This window comes from Cloeon dipterum, chromosome X (genome assembly GCF_949628265.1).
Source record: "Cloeon dipterum chromosome X, ieCloDipt1.1, whole genome shotgun sequence".
Lineage (NCBI taxonomy): Eukaryota > Metazoa > Arthropoda > Insecta > Ephemeroptera > Baetidae > Cloeon > Cloeon dipterum.
The window spans coordinates 24694737-24711215 of record NC_088790.1 but is presented as its reverse complement, the minus strand read 5'-3'; the positions used below and the strand labels follow the sequence as shown (position 1 = coordinate 24711215).

General features: G+C 36.9%; 3 protein-coding genes across 3 annotated transcripts; 2 read left to right on the top strand and 1 right to left on the bottom strand.

Moving 5' to 3' along the window:
- The first annotated feature begins 260 nt into the window (after positions 1-260).
- LOC135944893 (probable imidazolonepropionase) lies at positions 261-6560 on the top strand. Its single transcript, XM_065492113.1, has 7 exons — positions 261-421; positions 2458-2629; positions 3049-3326; positions 3772-3997; positions 4512-4730; positions 5661-5821; positions 6387-6560. The coding sequence occupies exons 1-7, from the start codon at positions 279-281 to the stop codon at positions 6472-6474; spliced, it is 1287 nt and encodes a 428-aa protein (XP_065348185.1). The 5' UTR covers positions 261-278; the 3' UTR covers positions 6475-6560.
- Strip (striatin interacting protein) lies at positions 6491-11453 on the bottom strand. Its single transcript, XM_065492110.1, has 14 exons — positions 11322-11453; positions 11155-11262; positions 10809-11090; positions 10481-10602; positions 10254-10429; positions 10034-10198; positions 9828-9976; positions 9155-9472; positions 8176-8432; positions 7894-8121; positions 7481-7652; positions 7222-7426; positions 7068-7165; positions 6491-6826 (listed from the first exon to the last, which is right to left on the bottom strand). Exons 2-14 carry the CDS (start codon positions 11161-11163, stop codon positions 6665-6667), a joined length of 2343 nt encoding a protein of 780 aa, XP_065348182.1. The 5' UTR covers positions 11164-11262; positions 11322-11453; the 3' UTR covers positions 6491-6664.
- Positions 11454-11492: 39 nt separating this feature from the next.
- ScpX (Sterol carrier protein X-related thiolase) lies at positions 11493-16441 on the top strand. The gene is made up of 10 exons (XM_065492111.1): positions 11493-11562; positions 11848-11993; positions 12581-12710; positions 12771-12964; positions 13130-13320; positions 13383-13620; positions 14102-14357; positions 15344-15497; positions 15571-15797; positions 15986-16441. Exons 2-10 carry the CDS (start codon positions 11946-11948, stop codon positions 16174-16176), a joined length of 1629 nt encoding a protein of 542 aa, XP_065348183.1. The 5' UTR covers positions 11493-11562; positions 11848-11945; the 3' UTR covers positions 16177-16441.
- The last annotated feature ends 38 nt before the right edge of the window (positions 16442-16479 follow it).

Below are 16479 nucleotides of genomic sequence, written 5' to 3'. Positions count from 1 at the left end.
AAGCACCGTTAAAATCTGCATCTTTTTTATTTATTCAAATTAACAGTTTCGTGTTTACGACTAGTGGAATTTAATTTTAAAAAACCTGTTTTGCGTCGATCACCTGACTCATATTGGTCACTAAGAGCATCAGCAGCGTTTCTCAGGGTCACGAGTCTTTACAGCTTTTACGACTTTTATGCTTGTTGTCGTCAACCACAAGGGGAGGAAAAAGTGATAATAAAAAACATTCCTCCGTTGAGAGTCCCTTTCAAAAGACGTGTTCAGTTTGACCTGAGATGTCGACGGAGAAGCTGCTACTCATTCGGTCTGCCAGGCAGGTCGTCACAATCACCGATGATCCCAAAGTGACCAGGCTCGTCGGCAGAGAAATGAGCGCCGTCGCCACCAAGGATGGCGCCGTTTCCATCGTTGTTGACAAGTATCATTTTTATCGGTTTATATTTATTAAAACAAAAACACAACAAACTCTAAAGCGATAAACGGTCTAAAATATGTTTTTTATTCTTCTTCTGTAAATCAGTCAAAAATGAAAGGCATGAAAATTTTTATTAATTTGTAATTTTTTTACCGCTTGTGCAAAAAGAAAAATACTGGAAAATGTTAGTGGTCAACATTTAAATGAAGTGATATATCCCCTTGGATTGTGAGAAAGTTTCACTTTTAATTTTCAAGTATCTGTACCTGTTAGGTTAATTGTAAGTAAGATCCCTTGACATTAGATGTAAATTGCTTTTTACTTTTAGCTTAATTTACTTCCTCACAGATCGGAGTGAAAATTTAAAGACAAATTTAAAAAAATATTTGCTGATCTATATAAATAAAATGGGTACATTTAAATCATACTTACAAGAAAAATATTGTTTACAATTTAATTTAATTTAAAATATTAAAATTGTTGTAAAATATGTTCTAAAATAAAGAAAAATTAAAAATACCTAATTAATTTTTAAATCAAGCGCTTGGTAAAGTTAATTTTTTAGTTTTTAAAATATGTGTTTTTAAAACAATTTAAATAATATTTCTCAATAAAAACATTTTTTAAAGTAAAAATAACATTTTGCAGCCTCTTCAAGGGGATTGAAAGTTAAAATCCTGGAGAATTATTGTTGCCAATGCTTGGACTCGTCCCTAAGGAATCGGTTAAAGCCAAAATTGACTTGCCGCAATGATTTGGCACGTGAATTCTGCTGCTTTCAATCCTATCCAATCTGTCTCACTTCTCACTCAGCTCTTTGTCTCGAATGGCTGGTTATTATGCCTGGTTTGGATTTAATTAGACTCTGCAGAAAAATTCTTTTAACATTTTATCATATGGAATTCGCGAATAAAAAAGAAATTGTGTTTAACTTTGACTTTGATTCAGGTATATCATAGGTATTCACAAGCAAGAAAAAAGTAAGCACATTACTGCAATTTGAATACTCAGCTAAGGATCAGAAGCGGTAATCGCAAGTAATTATGACACGTGTCAAACACCTGAACTTGTGCGAAAAACACGTGTTAGGCACAAACTTAGTGACGTGTCAGACTGGTGACAAACACGAGTTTGTAACTAGTGTACTCGTACTCAAAATCACTGGTTTGACACGAGTAAGACACGTGCTCTAATTGTAGGGAGAGCAAAAATTTATAGAAAAAATAAAAACATATGTAATGATATCTTTATAAATAAAACAAGTACATTTAAATTATATTTAAAACAAAAATAAAATTTTAAATCAAATTTAATTACAATAAAAAAATTTTGTTAAATAAAATAAATTATATTTAAAAATACAAAAAATACATTTTCAAATCAAGCGCGTGTAATCTTAATTTTTATATGTTTTTTAGTAGTATTTTTAAAACATTTTAAATAAGATTTCTGAAAAAAACCGAATAAAGTGAAAAATAGCATTTTGCATTTTTTTTTTAAAAATTATAATTAAAATTATAGAAAATGCTTGTTGCCAATGCATGAATTAGGATTCAGTTGAAGCCAAAATTGTCTTGACACGTAAATTCTGCTGCTTTTCAATCCTATATTTCCTACCCAATCCGGCTCACACATCTCTGTCTCGAATGGCCGGTAATTATGTCTGGTTTGGATCGAATTAGACTCTGCACGTAAATTCCAAACATTTTATCAGATATATTAATTTGCGTGAAACAAGCTATAGTTAATTGGAGCAATGGATGGAAATCCTGGAAAATGCTTCGTTGCCAAAATGCATGAATTCGTCGTTTAGGATTCAGTTGATGCCAAAATTGGCCTACTGTAAATTTTTTTAGAAAAGTGGCTGCAAAGTTAGCGCTGTCTCCTTACTTGAAATCCTATTTTATTTCACAACAAAAAGTTTCCCTAAAATTTTTCATACATCTCGACGAGATAAGAATCTGAAAAATTGTTTTAATTGAATTCTTTTCAAGGTGGATGAGAATAATTTTAGTGTCATTAATCGGTTTCCATTTCAGCAACGGGATGATCGAGTTTGTCGGGTCCGACGACGAAATGAGAGAGAAATACTCCAGCGTGAGGTTCAGCCGTGAAATCGACGCTTCGCAATACGTGGTGTTGCCAGGATTTGTAGACACGCACACGCACCCCGTTTGGGCCGGCGACCGGGTCAACGAGTTTGCCATGAAAGTAATCAGCAGGGTTGCGAATTTCAGGCGGTGGTTAGAATGATAATTTAGTTTCCAACAGGGTTTTCGTGCCAAATATATGACATTTTAAAAGGGATATAGAAATAAATTATTTAATTAATTTTTAGCTCCTGATTTTTCACAAGTGAATTTGACATTTCTTTCCACACCCTGAAAACATACCAAAAAATTAATTTGGTATTTAATAAACAGTCAAAAAACAAAGCTCTCGTGGAAACACCTCATTATAATTAACCTCATTAAAATTTTCAACCATATTTTTGGCGAAAAATTTCTATTTGTGGCTGAAATGTCTTAAAATTTGATGTCTAAGAGTAAATTAGATGCACAAAATAATTATCTTAAATTCCAATTTGCAATTTAACCCTTGTAATCGGATATTCAAACACGATTTTCCAGCTCGCTGGTGCGACGTATCTGGAGATCCACGCGAGCGGCGGCGGCATTTTCTTCACGGTGGACAAGACGAAGGAAGCCTCTGACCAGCAACTGGAGGATCTGCTCTGCGAACGGCTGGGCAAGATGCTGAGGTCGGGCAGCACCACCGTCGAGTGCAAGTCCGGCTACGGCCTCGACCTGGACAGCGAAATGCGCTTGCTGAGGATCATCGAGGCCGCCAAACGAAGGGTCTGCAACGAGATTTCCTCCACTTACTGCGGAGCCCACGCCGTTCCCAAGTATAAAAATTAATTAAATATTGAAACAATAGTAATAATAATTGAAAAATGGATAATTTCTTCTTTTAAAAATTTTTTACATCCTTAAAATCAACTCTGGAATCCCTCTAAATCAACTAAAAAAGACCAACAAAAAATTTAAAAGTCCCAAACAATTATTTAAAATTAATATTAGGCCCAAATATTATTTGGCTCCCAAAAACCATTGATTTTTGCTGTGAACAACTCGAAAATTACAAAACACAATCTCAAAATAAAATTTTAATTGACGTAAAAATTAATTTAGAACATTTTTAAAGAGAGTTGCGTTGAATACATTTTGTAACTGCATGTTTGCAAAATTTATTACTTGCTGTTTCATGACATCTTCGAATACATAATACATATCTGCCTTTATTTGCTCTCTGCAATATTAAAAACTGGGGGAAAATTCATCGTTTTGTAGGGGTTTGAGCCCGGAGGAAGCGACCGAAGACATTTTGCAAAGGCAAATTCCCGAGCTGAAGAGGCTGATGGAGGAGAAAATTTTGACAGTGGAGAACATCGACGTCTTCTGCGAGAAAGGTGTTTACACGACCGAGCAAAGCAAACGCATCCTTGAAGCAGGCAAGGCAATTGGTCTCAAGGTCAATTTCCACGGTGATGAGCTGTACCCGACCAAAAGTGCAGAGGTAATGAAATATTTATTTAATCAGTTATTTGTTTTAGTTTACTTTGAAGGGAAAAATTTATGTTTATTTTATTGCAAATTTTGCAAGGTTAAAAACGAAACTGTTCTGTTGGCTGGATTTTTTTCCATAAAAGAAAAATTTTGGAGATGTTTTGACGCATTTTAATTTCATTTACAACGCAAATAAATATTTAGACAGTTTCACGATTGTTTTTAAATTTTCTGTCTTGAAAAATTTAATATTTAAAATTTGATGCTGCACATAATTAAGTTTTTGATTGAGTTTGTGATGTAAAATATTAAAAAAGGTGAATATAGTTGAATTTTACATTGAAAAAATGAGTTAAATGTAAATTTTGCTCCTTCAACCCCAATTTTTTTAAAAGAACCTCTCGTTAAAATAATTTTCACAATTTATTTAGTTCATATCTTAAATGGAACAACAACATAATTTTATATCTATTTACGTTTTAAAAAAGTTAGAGTACATAAAGCAATTGGGCCGACTTTCATAGATGGGAGCCGGCGTCGGAGCGTTGGCAATCAGCCACTTGGAGGAAATCAGCGAGCAGGGCATTGCAGACATGGCTGCCAATAATTGCGTGGCCGTCATCCTGCCAACCACCGCCTACGCAATGCGCTTGAAGCCGCCGCCGGTCAGAAAACTCATTCAGCAGGGGGTAGCCGTCGCCCTTGGAACCGACTTCAACCCCAACGCCTACTGCTACGCAATGGTAAAGCCGAAATGATCAAAAGAACCAGGAAATATTTTGACGCTAAAGATAAATCATCTCCAAGGTCCTTTAATTCAATAAAATATATAAGCACCGAAATGAAGCTGTGACAGGAGTTTGGCAGACACCCAGAGTTTAATTTATTTTCAAGGTCGGCTTAGACCTTCATAGGACAATATTTGTTAATATTTTGCACTGTTGGCTCTAGTATATGGGTTCATTGGAAGCTATTATTTGCGAAATCTAGAAAAAATGTGCAAAATAAAATCAGGACGGACTAAAAACTAAATTTCAGTTTTGACCAAATTTCTCGAGAACCTTAAACAGTTTTTGTTCATGTTTTTTATTCCTCTCATTTCCAATTAAATCCAATTAAATGTGCGTGAATTTTGATGGAAATTTCCCTAATTATGGAAAAAACATCGTGATTTTTCAATAGATGGACAATAAGTGCTCACCGCTCGATTTGCATGCAAATTTTTGTGGTGATTTTTGAAAAATTTACTCTTAAGCAATCTTTCCCAAATTCCAGAGAGCATTTTGTGTAAACGTTGACAAGATTTTCAATTTATTTATTTATGTTGCGGTGCATATAATCACTCAAATTTAAAATAAATAACCTCATCATGCACGTCAAAATTCCAGAGTGGAAATAAAAGGGTTATATCCGCAATTTTAAAAATAAAATAAAAATCATCTCTTCTATTTTATTTTTTGTATTAGTACTTTTGCAGCAATTTTATTTTTAATCATTAAAGCAGAATAATACCTTTCATAAAACTTAAATTAACTTTTAGAAAAATTTTAAATTATTACTCAACCCATGAAAATTTAAAAGGGGTATAACGCAGGTTCAGTTTATGGAGGGATAGTCTGTTATTTTTTAAATTGATTTTACTTCTTGAAAGACTGAAGGGTTTATAATTGTAGCCCGTGGTGATGAACCTGGCGTGCGTAACACTCGGCATGTCGATGCCCGAAGCCCTGATTTCCACGACGCTGAACGCGGCCGCGTCTCTGGATAGGGGCCACACCCACGGCTCCATCACCGCCGGCAAATTCGCAGACTTTCTTCTCGTCAGGGCACCAAGGTGAGCAAATAAAGCGATATGCAAATTATTTGAATAATTAATTGTGTGGCTGAGAATTTTAGAAAGGTTTTAGAACTGAATAATCGGCTTTGTATTTCAGACGTTTCTATGTATTGCAATCTCCAATCTTTTTTCGTAATTTTGAGTTTTCAATTTTTTTGAGAGTTTGAATCCCTTGATATTATAAATTAATTATAAATCGGACCTTAATTAAACACTATAAATTTTTTTAACTCCACAGTTAATTTTTACGAAATATTTAATTGAAAATATAAAACATTTAAACTATAAAATTTTCAGTCCTCTTCCCCTCAAACTAATTTGTACACTAGTAAAAAAATTACAATTTGTGGCTGAAAAAATACCTAAAATTTGACCCAAAAATTGCACTTAGCATCGATTTTTAGCTTGCTAAAGCGGGCTTTTCCCCTAATTTACAATTTAATGCGTGGCTTGAAGGCCTAAAATCACATGGTTTGTTACAATTGAAAATTCAAACCCTCAGAAAAAAATACATTCACCCATCTAAAACTCACGAGCCCAACTGATAATATTCTCCGTGCAGGTGGGAGCACATTATCTACCAGCTGGGCGCACATGAGGACTTGATCGACGTCGTCGTGAAAGGCGGCAGAGTGGTGTTTGAAAAGTAAAAAAACACAGCGCGCGTATCGCTAAAGGCAGTTCCCAATTTTAATCAGAAAACTGGAGAAATAAAGCTCTGTTCTTGTTCGAGAAAGCGAGCGAGCATTTTGAAAATAATGTAAAAGCTTCACTGAGAATGAGAGAAGGTGAGTAGAGTTTCTGAGGGGGCACATATTTACACGCATGGCACTGGTCTGTTTAGAGGATGGGGCTCTGAAGCAGTTGGTCCCAGTCGACGTTTGTTTGGAAAACTTCCTGTTGCAGCCACACTTCGTAGTGCTGCTTGAACTCGTCCGTCAGATCGATTTGTCGGCCCAACACGCTTGTGATGCAGTTGTCCACCTCTTCCAGGTCTGAATCCTAAAATCATTGATGAGTTTTCTTTTTCTAGAATCTGATAAGGCAAAACCTATCAATTGAATCAAAATTTTCCTCGATATTAGACATTTTTTAAATTAATCTTCGTTAAAAAAATTGTCAATTTAAAAATCATTGGATTGCTTTCCAAAAATTAATTAATAAGTTCACAAAATTTACAAACCAAAATTTTCGTTCCTTTGATTGAAAAAAAATAATGATTAAATATACTCAAAAATCTTACCAATCCCGAGGCGTTGTATCGTCTGTTATTAAATCTGTCCACACAAGCTCTGAGAGTGCACTCTTCTGCCTGGAAATCCCAAGGCCTGGCGTCCATGTCTGAATTTAAAAACAAATCAGTTGAAAATCCTGCGGTTTAAAATTAAGACGAGTACCATTTCCAAACGCCCAGTCGTCGTTCAGTCTGTGCCGGACCTTTTGGTAAATGGCGCTCATGGTCTTCATGTTGGACTTGCGCCACTGTCTGCCAAGGTATTTGGTCTGCATCTTGAGCAGTTTGAGCACGTACAGCTGCATCATGGCGTGCCGCACCTTCAGGGTGCGCTTCAGGATCGGAGCCGACTTGAACACCACCATCATCTGCCGAAGCGAATTTTAGAGAATTTGTGTGGAATTCTGATGAGAAACACAAACCATGATGCGAGAGTGTTTCCACTTGGTCAGCTTGTTCAAAATCCGCAGCAGGTTGATGCAGGAAAACATGTTGCGCCAACAGAACTGCTGACTGTCCCCGATTTCCAGGCTGTCCGAGGTTAATTCTGGCTGGTCGCCAATCACGCACGCGGGAAAGTCCAATATTGGGATTCTGTCAAGTTGATTTTATTTTAAAATAGATTTACGAAATTCTGACTGTTAAATACTAATATTTTTCAGTAACCATTTAAAAATTTAAATTTTCATCAGTTGTAAAAGAAAGTCATTTGGAATTGTACCACAAGAAGATGGGATTATTTGCATTCTATTCAAAATTTTACATAAAACCAATATTCTTTTAAATAGATCACAAAAAATTAAACCTAATAGAGAAATTAAATTGGAATATTTACGTGTTTTTGGCTCCAACATAGGAGATGATGTTCTGGTTGAAGAATTTAAGAACCAGAGGAATGCAGTTGGCAAAAACGAGATGCTGCGCCATGAACTCAAACTGATAAATATGACCAATCTTGAAGTGCTTCAGGAGCAGAAGCAGGATCGCAGACACAGCTTTGACTATGATTTCCTTATGTCGGCTCACGTCGATGCCCAGCTTCATCGACTGCAAAACAGTCATTCTGCAAACGCCCAAATTAGAATCAAATATTTTAGCGTTTGAAAACAAAACTCACGGCATTTCTTCTGGAAGGACGTCAGCCATGATGTTGATGGAATCTGTTTTTGCCTTTGAGGTGGGAGCGGCGGCGAGCAGGATTTTGAGCAGGGCAATCATGTACTGCGGCAAACTCGGCAGCATCGCTTGGTACAAAATTTCGGTCGGCGTCTGACGCACTTCTTGCTCCTTACAGGTCACAGGGTTTTTCGCGATTTCCTCCTCGCGCTGGATTTGCAACTCGGCCAAAGACCTGTACATGTGCTGTGTCAACACCTGGAAAGAAAGTACTAGGTTATTTTCCATTTCCTTATTTTTGTTATCCTTTAAAAAAATATTTCATTGGGTTATTGATGAATATTTATATAATTTTCAGAAGGTTTCAAGATAGGATACTAGAGAAAATTCATAATGTGTGAAGAGTTGTTTCTAACAATCCTAAATTATAAAAAAGCGTTTTATTATTAATTAAAGTTTTCAAGCTAAACAGCAAACTTCTAGCCCCTGTGAAATAGGCAGGGTTTGCATTTGGTTTACACCTGGGTTTTTTCGCCACTGGTTTTTACCACTCAAATTTTACCAATTTCTTAAGCAAGAAATGAATATATTCCATATTTCCCCTCTGGAAAACTTCTGCTGCATAGATTTTTTCTTTTAAATTACCATTTGCTGCTTCAATTTCTCCAAAAATTAATCTGACAATTATTAAATAAAGCAAATCATTAGAAAATTATTAAAAAAATGAGGTGCAAACATTGCCTGCAAGAAACTGGTAAAAATTGATACTAAAATTAATTTAAAACTGCAATTTTTAATGTGGGTTTTTTGCTACCCTGAAAATAGGCAATTTTAGGAATTTAAGCCCAGAGATATAGAACTATTCTAAGGCAAATTTCGTCAAAATCTGAGGACTCATGCCAACAATGTTTAATTTCCACTTTTGCTTTAAAAATTACAGTCCTTTTAAAAATAAATCCAATTAAAAAATAATTTCTCACCCTGACACCCTCGTGAATGGGTTGAGGCAAGCCAGCCAGAGTCTTCAAGTCGTTGGGCAGCTGGTAGCCGACAAACTTGAGGCGAGAAGTGTCCAAGAACTGCTCCAGGTCGGCCATGCGCACTTTTGGTTCCCAGGGAAGTCCCTTGGGCTTGGTGGCGACGGGGGTCATGGGTCGCGGGCTTGGCGGCTGCGGCAGTTCCCCTGCTTCCTCCAAAGCCCTCCGCTCTTCAATTTCCCGCATTTCATCGTCGGCTTGGTCGGGAGCGTCAAAGTCCAGACCCATCGGCTCATCCAAAGAACTTTGTTTCATTAAACTCTGCTAAAACAAGATTTATTTCGCGTTACTTTCAAATATATTCAATGGATATTAAGCCAAAATATGAGAATGATTGGGATTTAATTATAACTTTTCTAAAATAAGCATCCAGCATGAAAGCAGAGCTTTGAATAAAATAGTCTTTTTAATTTTAAGTTTCTTTAACACATTTTTGTACAACTTGACTAAATTTTAAAATAATCTCTTACAAAAAATTATACTTTCCAAATTTAAAAATTATTTCTTACATTTTTAAATTATATTCTGATAATTTCTACCTAGAAATTGTCTAAAAAAACGTCTAATATGGTAAAAATTAAAAAAAAATTAACTCACATATGAAAAATACCCTTACCCTTCGAAACGGCCTGTTGTTTTTCTTCTGCCCCTGCGCTTCAAGGATGTCAGCGGCACTTGTTGGTGGAGAAGACGCCCTCATGTGCCTTGCAATTTCCAGCGTGTCCTCTTTCGTGGGCCCCAAATCAGCCTCTTCTCTATATTTAACTGATTGAAAGACATTAGATTCAATTTAAGACAGTTTTTTAAACAGGAATAATTTACTTTTCAGCTCTCGAAGTTTTGTCATGCCGCCGAGAGAAATGAGAATGACTTTCCAGAGCAACAGCAAGACCTTTTTCATTGGAAAATGAGGCGCTGAGCCGCTGCAGAATTTAGTTATCATTCCCAAGAGCTTCACAGCAAGGAGTTCATCCATAATGGGATTCGCTGATGATAAAAAATTATAATTCGTTCCAGGTTCAATGAAAAAAGACGCATTTACTAATTTCATTTAGAAACTGTTCCCTCCTGAGAGTGATTTCGTCCGTGTCGTCCTCCCTGCCGCACCTCATCACCTCCACCATGATGTAGAGAATGCTCAAAATCACCCTCAAATCCGTCGAGTCCGCCAGGCTGACTGCCAGTTTCCTCAGGGCTGTGTTGGCTGCGCTGCTGTTTCTATAGATCACGGTTTTAAAACTAAAAAAAGCTATAAATTGAGATTCTCACTCAATTTCGATATTCAGGAGATCAACAAAGGCGAGGAAAACACCGCAATCATAGAGCAGCATCACATTATCTCGAGCATTGTTCAGCTGCTCCTCGTCCGACTGAACCTCAGCCCAACATCCCTGTTTAATTAATTTAAAAATTAGGTTTAGATCAGTCACAATGGTCAACAGGTCTTCAAGGACCAAAAAGTGTTTAGTTGGAGAAATTTTAGAGCCGTGAACAGATGCCGCCACCATCTGACAAGATTTTTAACACCCTGGTGGCTCTGAACACTCAGGAATAAAATTTTTATCAAATATACTCTGCAATCTATGATTATTCTGACCTGAGCGATGTAAAGAACGCATCGAGCTGCCTTCATTCGAGCGGTTTTGTTGGAAATCTCGAGCTGGTCGAGCAGTTTCATCACCACCGACGTACGCTGCTCTTGGCCGAGTTTCTCCCAGCTCGGTGCGTACTTGTAATCCTGCATCAAGTCCTCGAACGCCTTCACGTTCAGCTGGTACTCTGGCTGCTCCGTGTAGCTGTACAACTCGGACAGTTCGTTGACGGGCGAGTCGGCATCCTCGTACTGGAAGTCAACTTCCATGCACGACTCCAGCCCGTTCTGCGTTTTTTTTTGGGATTGGAATTTGTTATTTATGTTAATTAGAAATAGTTGAAATCCTTACATCATCCATGTTGGAATCCAGGTTGAAGGACCAAAAAATGTTGTCCCTGTCTATTTTGAATCCGTTTGTTGTCCTTCTGTTTCAATGACGACTTTTCCGTGCTCGATTCTGTTATGTTGGGGAGGAATATTTATGACAAAGCAGTGCGAAAGGGCCATGATACGCACCAACTGCTGGTTTCAATCACAATTTCGGGGGTTTAGAAGGCTGTAAACCCTGATTTTGTCCACAATCCACCGCACTCATAATAGCTAAAATTTCAATGGGCAGCCATGTTCAATCGACTGGTGCGTGCCACGCCCACTTATTGTTTTGATCGCTCACTCACGCAGCTGTCACACAGTCACACCTTTTCTCACGAGGCATTGTCGCTCTTTAAAATTATTTTCGTCACTTCTTTTTAACGCGGTATGTATGTTGGTCTGTTTGATATTGGTTTATGTATTTTCATCGAAAATTAAACTTTATTTTGATATCATGTGATTTTATGTACCTTTTTTATTTTGTATCGAAACGGCGTTACGTCATTATTTAACATCTTTGAATCTGTGCATGGTTCATTGTTATGTAGTTATTTTTAATCTGCATAATCTTGTCATGCCGAGATAAACACGCACACACACATTCCAGTTTGATCGACAAATTGGACTTTGCTTTCCTGGCGATAACATTGCATTGATGTACTCTGCGCAGGGTTCTCTGAGAAGAAAGTTGTTGTGTCCTCTTCTGCACTTGACTTGAAGCGAGAGTCACTTTCGCTTTGCACCTCTTGACAAGAAGACTGTGAAAAAATGGCACTCCGAAGCAGAGTTTACGTCGTCGGAGTCGGCATGACCAAGGTATTAAGTTGTGAAAAAAACAGTTAAAATGACAAAAAAATGTTTTTTTCACTTTTTGTAAAGAGTTGAAATAGAATAAAATAATTATTTTTCATTATTCCTATTTTTTGTTTAACTTAAAATTATGTACGATAAGATTTTTGTTTTTAATTAAAACGTGGAGGTGCACCGTTAAATCTAAGCTTTCAAGGTTATATGGAACAAGGGAACCTTTGAATCTGTATGAAGCTGATAAGATGTGTTTTTGAACTTTGATTTAATATTGAATAATTGTTTCTAGAGTTTTGTGGACTCAATACTCAATTCAAGTGACAAATAAAATATTTATCCCTATTATACGCGGAAGAGAAATTTTCGAGCATGACGAGTTGGTTTATAAAATTTATTAGTGAAGCACAAAACATGCTCACGAAGCAAATTTTCATTGAGAAGAACACTATTTGTTTTGCTGAGTCACGAAAAATGATGTGAAATTCGGCACCAGCCAATGCGTTTCCTTTTATTGCTTTTCAACCACTCGCACGTGTCTTTAATAAATGCAAATATTAAAATTTATATTTAATGAATGCATATTTTTATAATTTTAGTTTGAAAAGCCTGGCCGCCGTGATGACTTCGACTACCCTGCCATGGTGAAAGAGTCTGTGAGCAAAGCTTTGCAGGACGCCAACATCAACTACACAACTGTCCAACAGGCCACAGTTGGCTACGTATATGGTAAAATTAATTGATGAAGCATCCCCTAAAATAAATTGCTCTAAATTGCTTTGATATCAGGCGATTCCACATGCGGTCAGAGAGCTCTTTACGAGGTGGGAATGACCGGCATCCCCATTTTCAATGTCAACAACAACTGTTCCACTGGTTCGTCTGCACTCTTGCTGGCGAAGCAGATCGTCGAGTCTGGAAATGCTGATTGTGTTTTGGCAGTTGGATTTGAGAAGATGGAGAGAGGCTCTTTGACTTCCAAGGTATTAATTTTCAAATCCGAAAATCTTATTAAATTAATTAATTTCTTACTAGTTGAAACCGCAATTAAAATTTATAAAAAAAACCTAGAGCTTTAATTTTGGTTTGCTAAAATTTCTCAATTTCATCAGTTGAATATTTTTTAACATTTTAAATTTCTCACACAGTATATGGACCGCACGAACCCCATGGACAAGCACGTCGAAGTAATGGCCGACGTGGCCGGAATCAACGCCTCGCCGATCACAGCCCAGATGTTTGGCAATGCCGGCCGAGAGCACATGGAGAAGTTTGGCTCCAAACCTGAACACTACGCCAAAATCGCTGAGAAGAACCACAAACACTCGTCCAACAACCCGTAAGAAATATCTTATTGTTGCCATTTTAAAAGTTCCTAATTTCAATAATTTTTCTCGGCAGATACGCGCAGTTCCAGGACATCTACAGTCTCAAGCAGGTGATGGAGGCGCCTGAAATTTTCAGCCCGTTGACCAAACTTCAGTGCTCGCCGACGTCCGATGGCTCCGCGGCTGCCGTGGTCATGTCTGAGCGGTTCGTGTTGCAGCACGGTCTTCAGGCTAATGCTGTCGAGATTGTTGGCATGGAAATGGCCACTGACTTGCCCACCACCTTTTCAGAACAGAGCTGCATGAAAATGGTGAGTAAAAGGAGTTTTTTTTTTTTATTATAATTTCAGGTCTAAAATGGTTGCAAATTGAAAGGAAGAATCACGAAAGAATGATATTTTTTGTTAAATTCTTATGTTTTTCTCTCTTTTTCCCAGAGGTATTTATTATTATATTTTTTTTGGTTAAGTATGCAGTTTTCAGCGCAGAATGAATTGCCTAAAATTCAAATAAAAAGTTTAAGTTAAAGTTTCCATTATTTATTTAAAATACTAAGGATTAATTTTGTTAAATTACCTTCTAAAGGGATATAAAAAAGGAATCTGCATAAAAAAACTGTGAATTGATGAACAATAAACATTTTTCTATTTTTTTTTTCACAGAAAATTTGACAATTTATTTTTGTTATTTGGTATCTTTGTGCTTTTTTAATTTTTCTAAGTACTAAATACATTCAAATTATTTCTGCAGTGTCATTTTTTGTTATTTAAGTGCATCTAATCACTTTTTCAGGTTGGTTACGACATGACGAAATTGGCAGCTGACCGTCTTTTCGCCAAAGCTGGCCTGAAGCCTCAGGACGTGGACGTTGTCGAGCTGCACGATTGCTTTTCGGCTAACGAACTGATCACGTATGAGGCGCTTGGCCTATGCCCGCCAGGAAAAGCGCACGAAATGATCGACAGGGGTGACAACACCTACGGTGGCAAGTACGTCATCAACCCCAGCGGAGGACTCATCTCTAAAGGACATCCTCTTGGTGCCACTGGTGAGTAATCTTTTCTTGTTTTTTCGACTTTATAACTTATATTGATAGAAATCAGGTTTAACCAAGAAAAATGGACTTACTCCTCGACCTAAAATATTTATTTGACAACGTGCAACAATTTAAAATCGGTTCTCAGCCTAAGAAACTGTATTAAACAAATTTTCAAGACAAAAATTTGTATTTTTAGGAAAAGGAAAAACATGGGTGAATTTGCTTTAGAAAAATTAATATCGCACGCTCTCTTGCTAAACAGCAGCTCTTTCCGATTGAAACTGAAAGAGCAACGAAAATTTCAATAAATTTTAAATATTGGTGGCGCAATGTCTGTTGGCGCTTTAAACACATACGATTTTTAGTAAATTAGGGTTCTAAACAAGAACTTTCATTTGTCTTAAACAAAAGAAATAAAAAAATAAACTAAATAATAACACAAAATAATTAATTAACGTGAAATTAATTTTGTAATAAAGAGCAGAAGCGCATAATGAAAAATACTAGCTGGTCTGTTCAGTTTCCGGGCCGGTACAAATATTTAAAATTATTTTTCAGGAATTTTTAAGTGAAAAATGAATATTGGAAAAATGAAACTGGAATTTTTTTAACATTTTAATTGAAAAATAACATTTTGCGCAGTACTCAAAGGAAGAAAAATGTAAAATGATGCAATTTTTAGGAAAAAACTTTTTATATTAATTTTTAAAGCGCAAGCCTTGGCTCTATATTAAAAGAAAACGCATAAAACTGCTTTCAAATTACGGCATTCCTCTAAAATACATTAATTTTTTGAGGTACTAATGAATTATAGTCAAAATAACTAGTATTAAACAGACGGGTCCGGAAATAAATTGAAATGCAAATGTTTTTATTACCCACTGGTGCTTCTTACTGTCGTAAATTAAAAAAAAAATGAATGTCTGATGCTATCAACCTTGATTTCGTATCAAAGAAAATGGCAATCACGATTAATCTCGGATCTGTTATATTAGGTATTGCTCAATGCGCCGAGTTGTGTTGGCAACTGCGAGGTCAAGCCGATAGGAGGCAGGTTGCTGGTGCTCGTCTCGCTCTGCAGCACAACATCGGTCTGGGTGGCGCTGTCGTCGTCGCTCTCTACAGGCTCGGCTTCCCCAACCATAACAGGTGAGTGTGTTTTTGTCCTAGACTGGAGAAGTGTGTTAAAAATTCGCTGACCCTCTTCTAATTGGCAATTCAGAATGAACATCCGCCCGACCGCAGCCGTGGCCGACGGGCCGGCCGGCTTCAAGGCCACCATCCTGTTCCAGGCGCTGGAACAGGCCATGCAGGAGGATAATGATAACTTGGTCGAAAAGTTCAGGGGCATCTACGGCTTCAAGGTGAAGAACGGACCCGGCGGCAAGGAGGGCTACTGGATCATCAACGGAAAGACTGGAAAGGGCTCTGTCGAGTTCAATGGAAAAGGTGATAAAATAATCAAAAAAGGACCCTTAATTCGCCAATTTAGAATTATTTACACTAATTAATACCATTGAGTAAAAACTGAGCTTTGAAATTAATCTATTTACCTGTAATTACCGACAGTTAATATCCAACAAGCATTTTCAATTAAAGAATTTCATTTTTTTTAAATTCCAATCAATTTTCCGCAGCCAAACCAGACGTAACCTTCACAATTGACGATGTTGACGTTGTCGACCTCATGACTGGCAAGCTCAACCCACAGAAGGCCTTCTTCCAGGGAAAAATCAAGATTCAAGGCAACATGGGCCTTGCGATGAAATTGCAGGAGCTGCAGAAAAGTGCGTCAGATAAAATCGACCAGTTCCGCTCAAAGCTGTAATTTCCTATGTTTATTTCTTCGTGTCAAAACGGCTGTTATGGGTCTTATTTCTTGTTAGAATTTCCATAGAATTCGTCACTTTTTAGTCAACATTCCCAAAAAGTATGTCAATGTCAGCGATGAATGAGCAGATTTTGTATGATTAAAATTTATGGTGTCTATATCTTTTACTGTTAATTATTATAACGCGTCATAATTTTTATACAGCTATAAAGCATGTGATTTGTTATCTAATAAACTGTACGAAGTTTTAAAATTTGGTAAATTACGCCCCTTATTGTTGCCAGACCATTATTGAAGGAA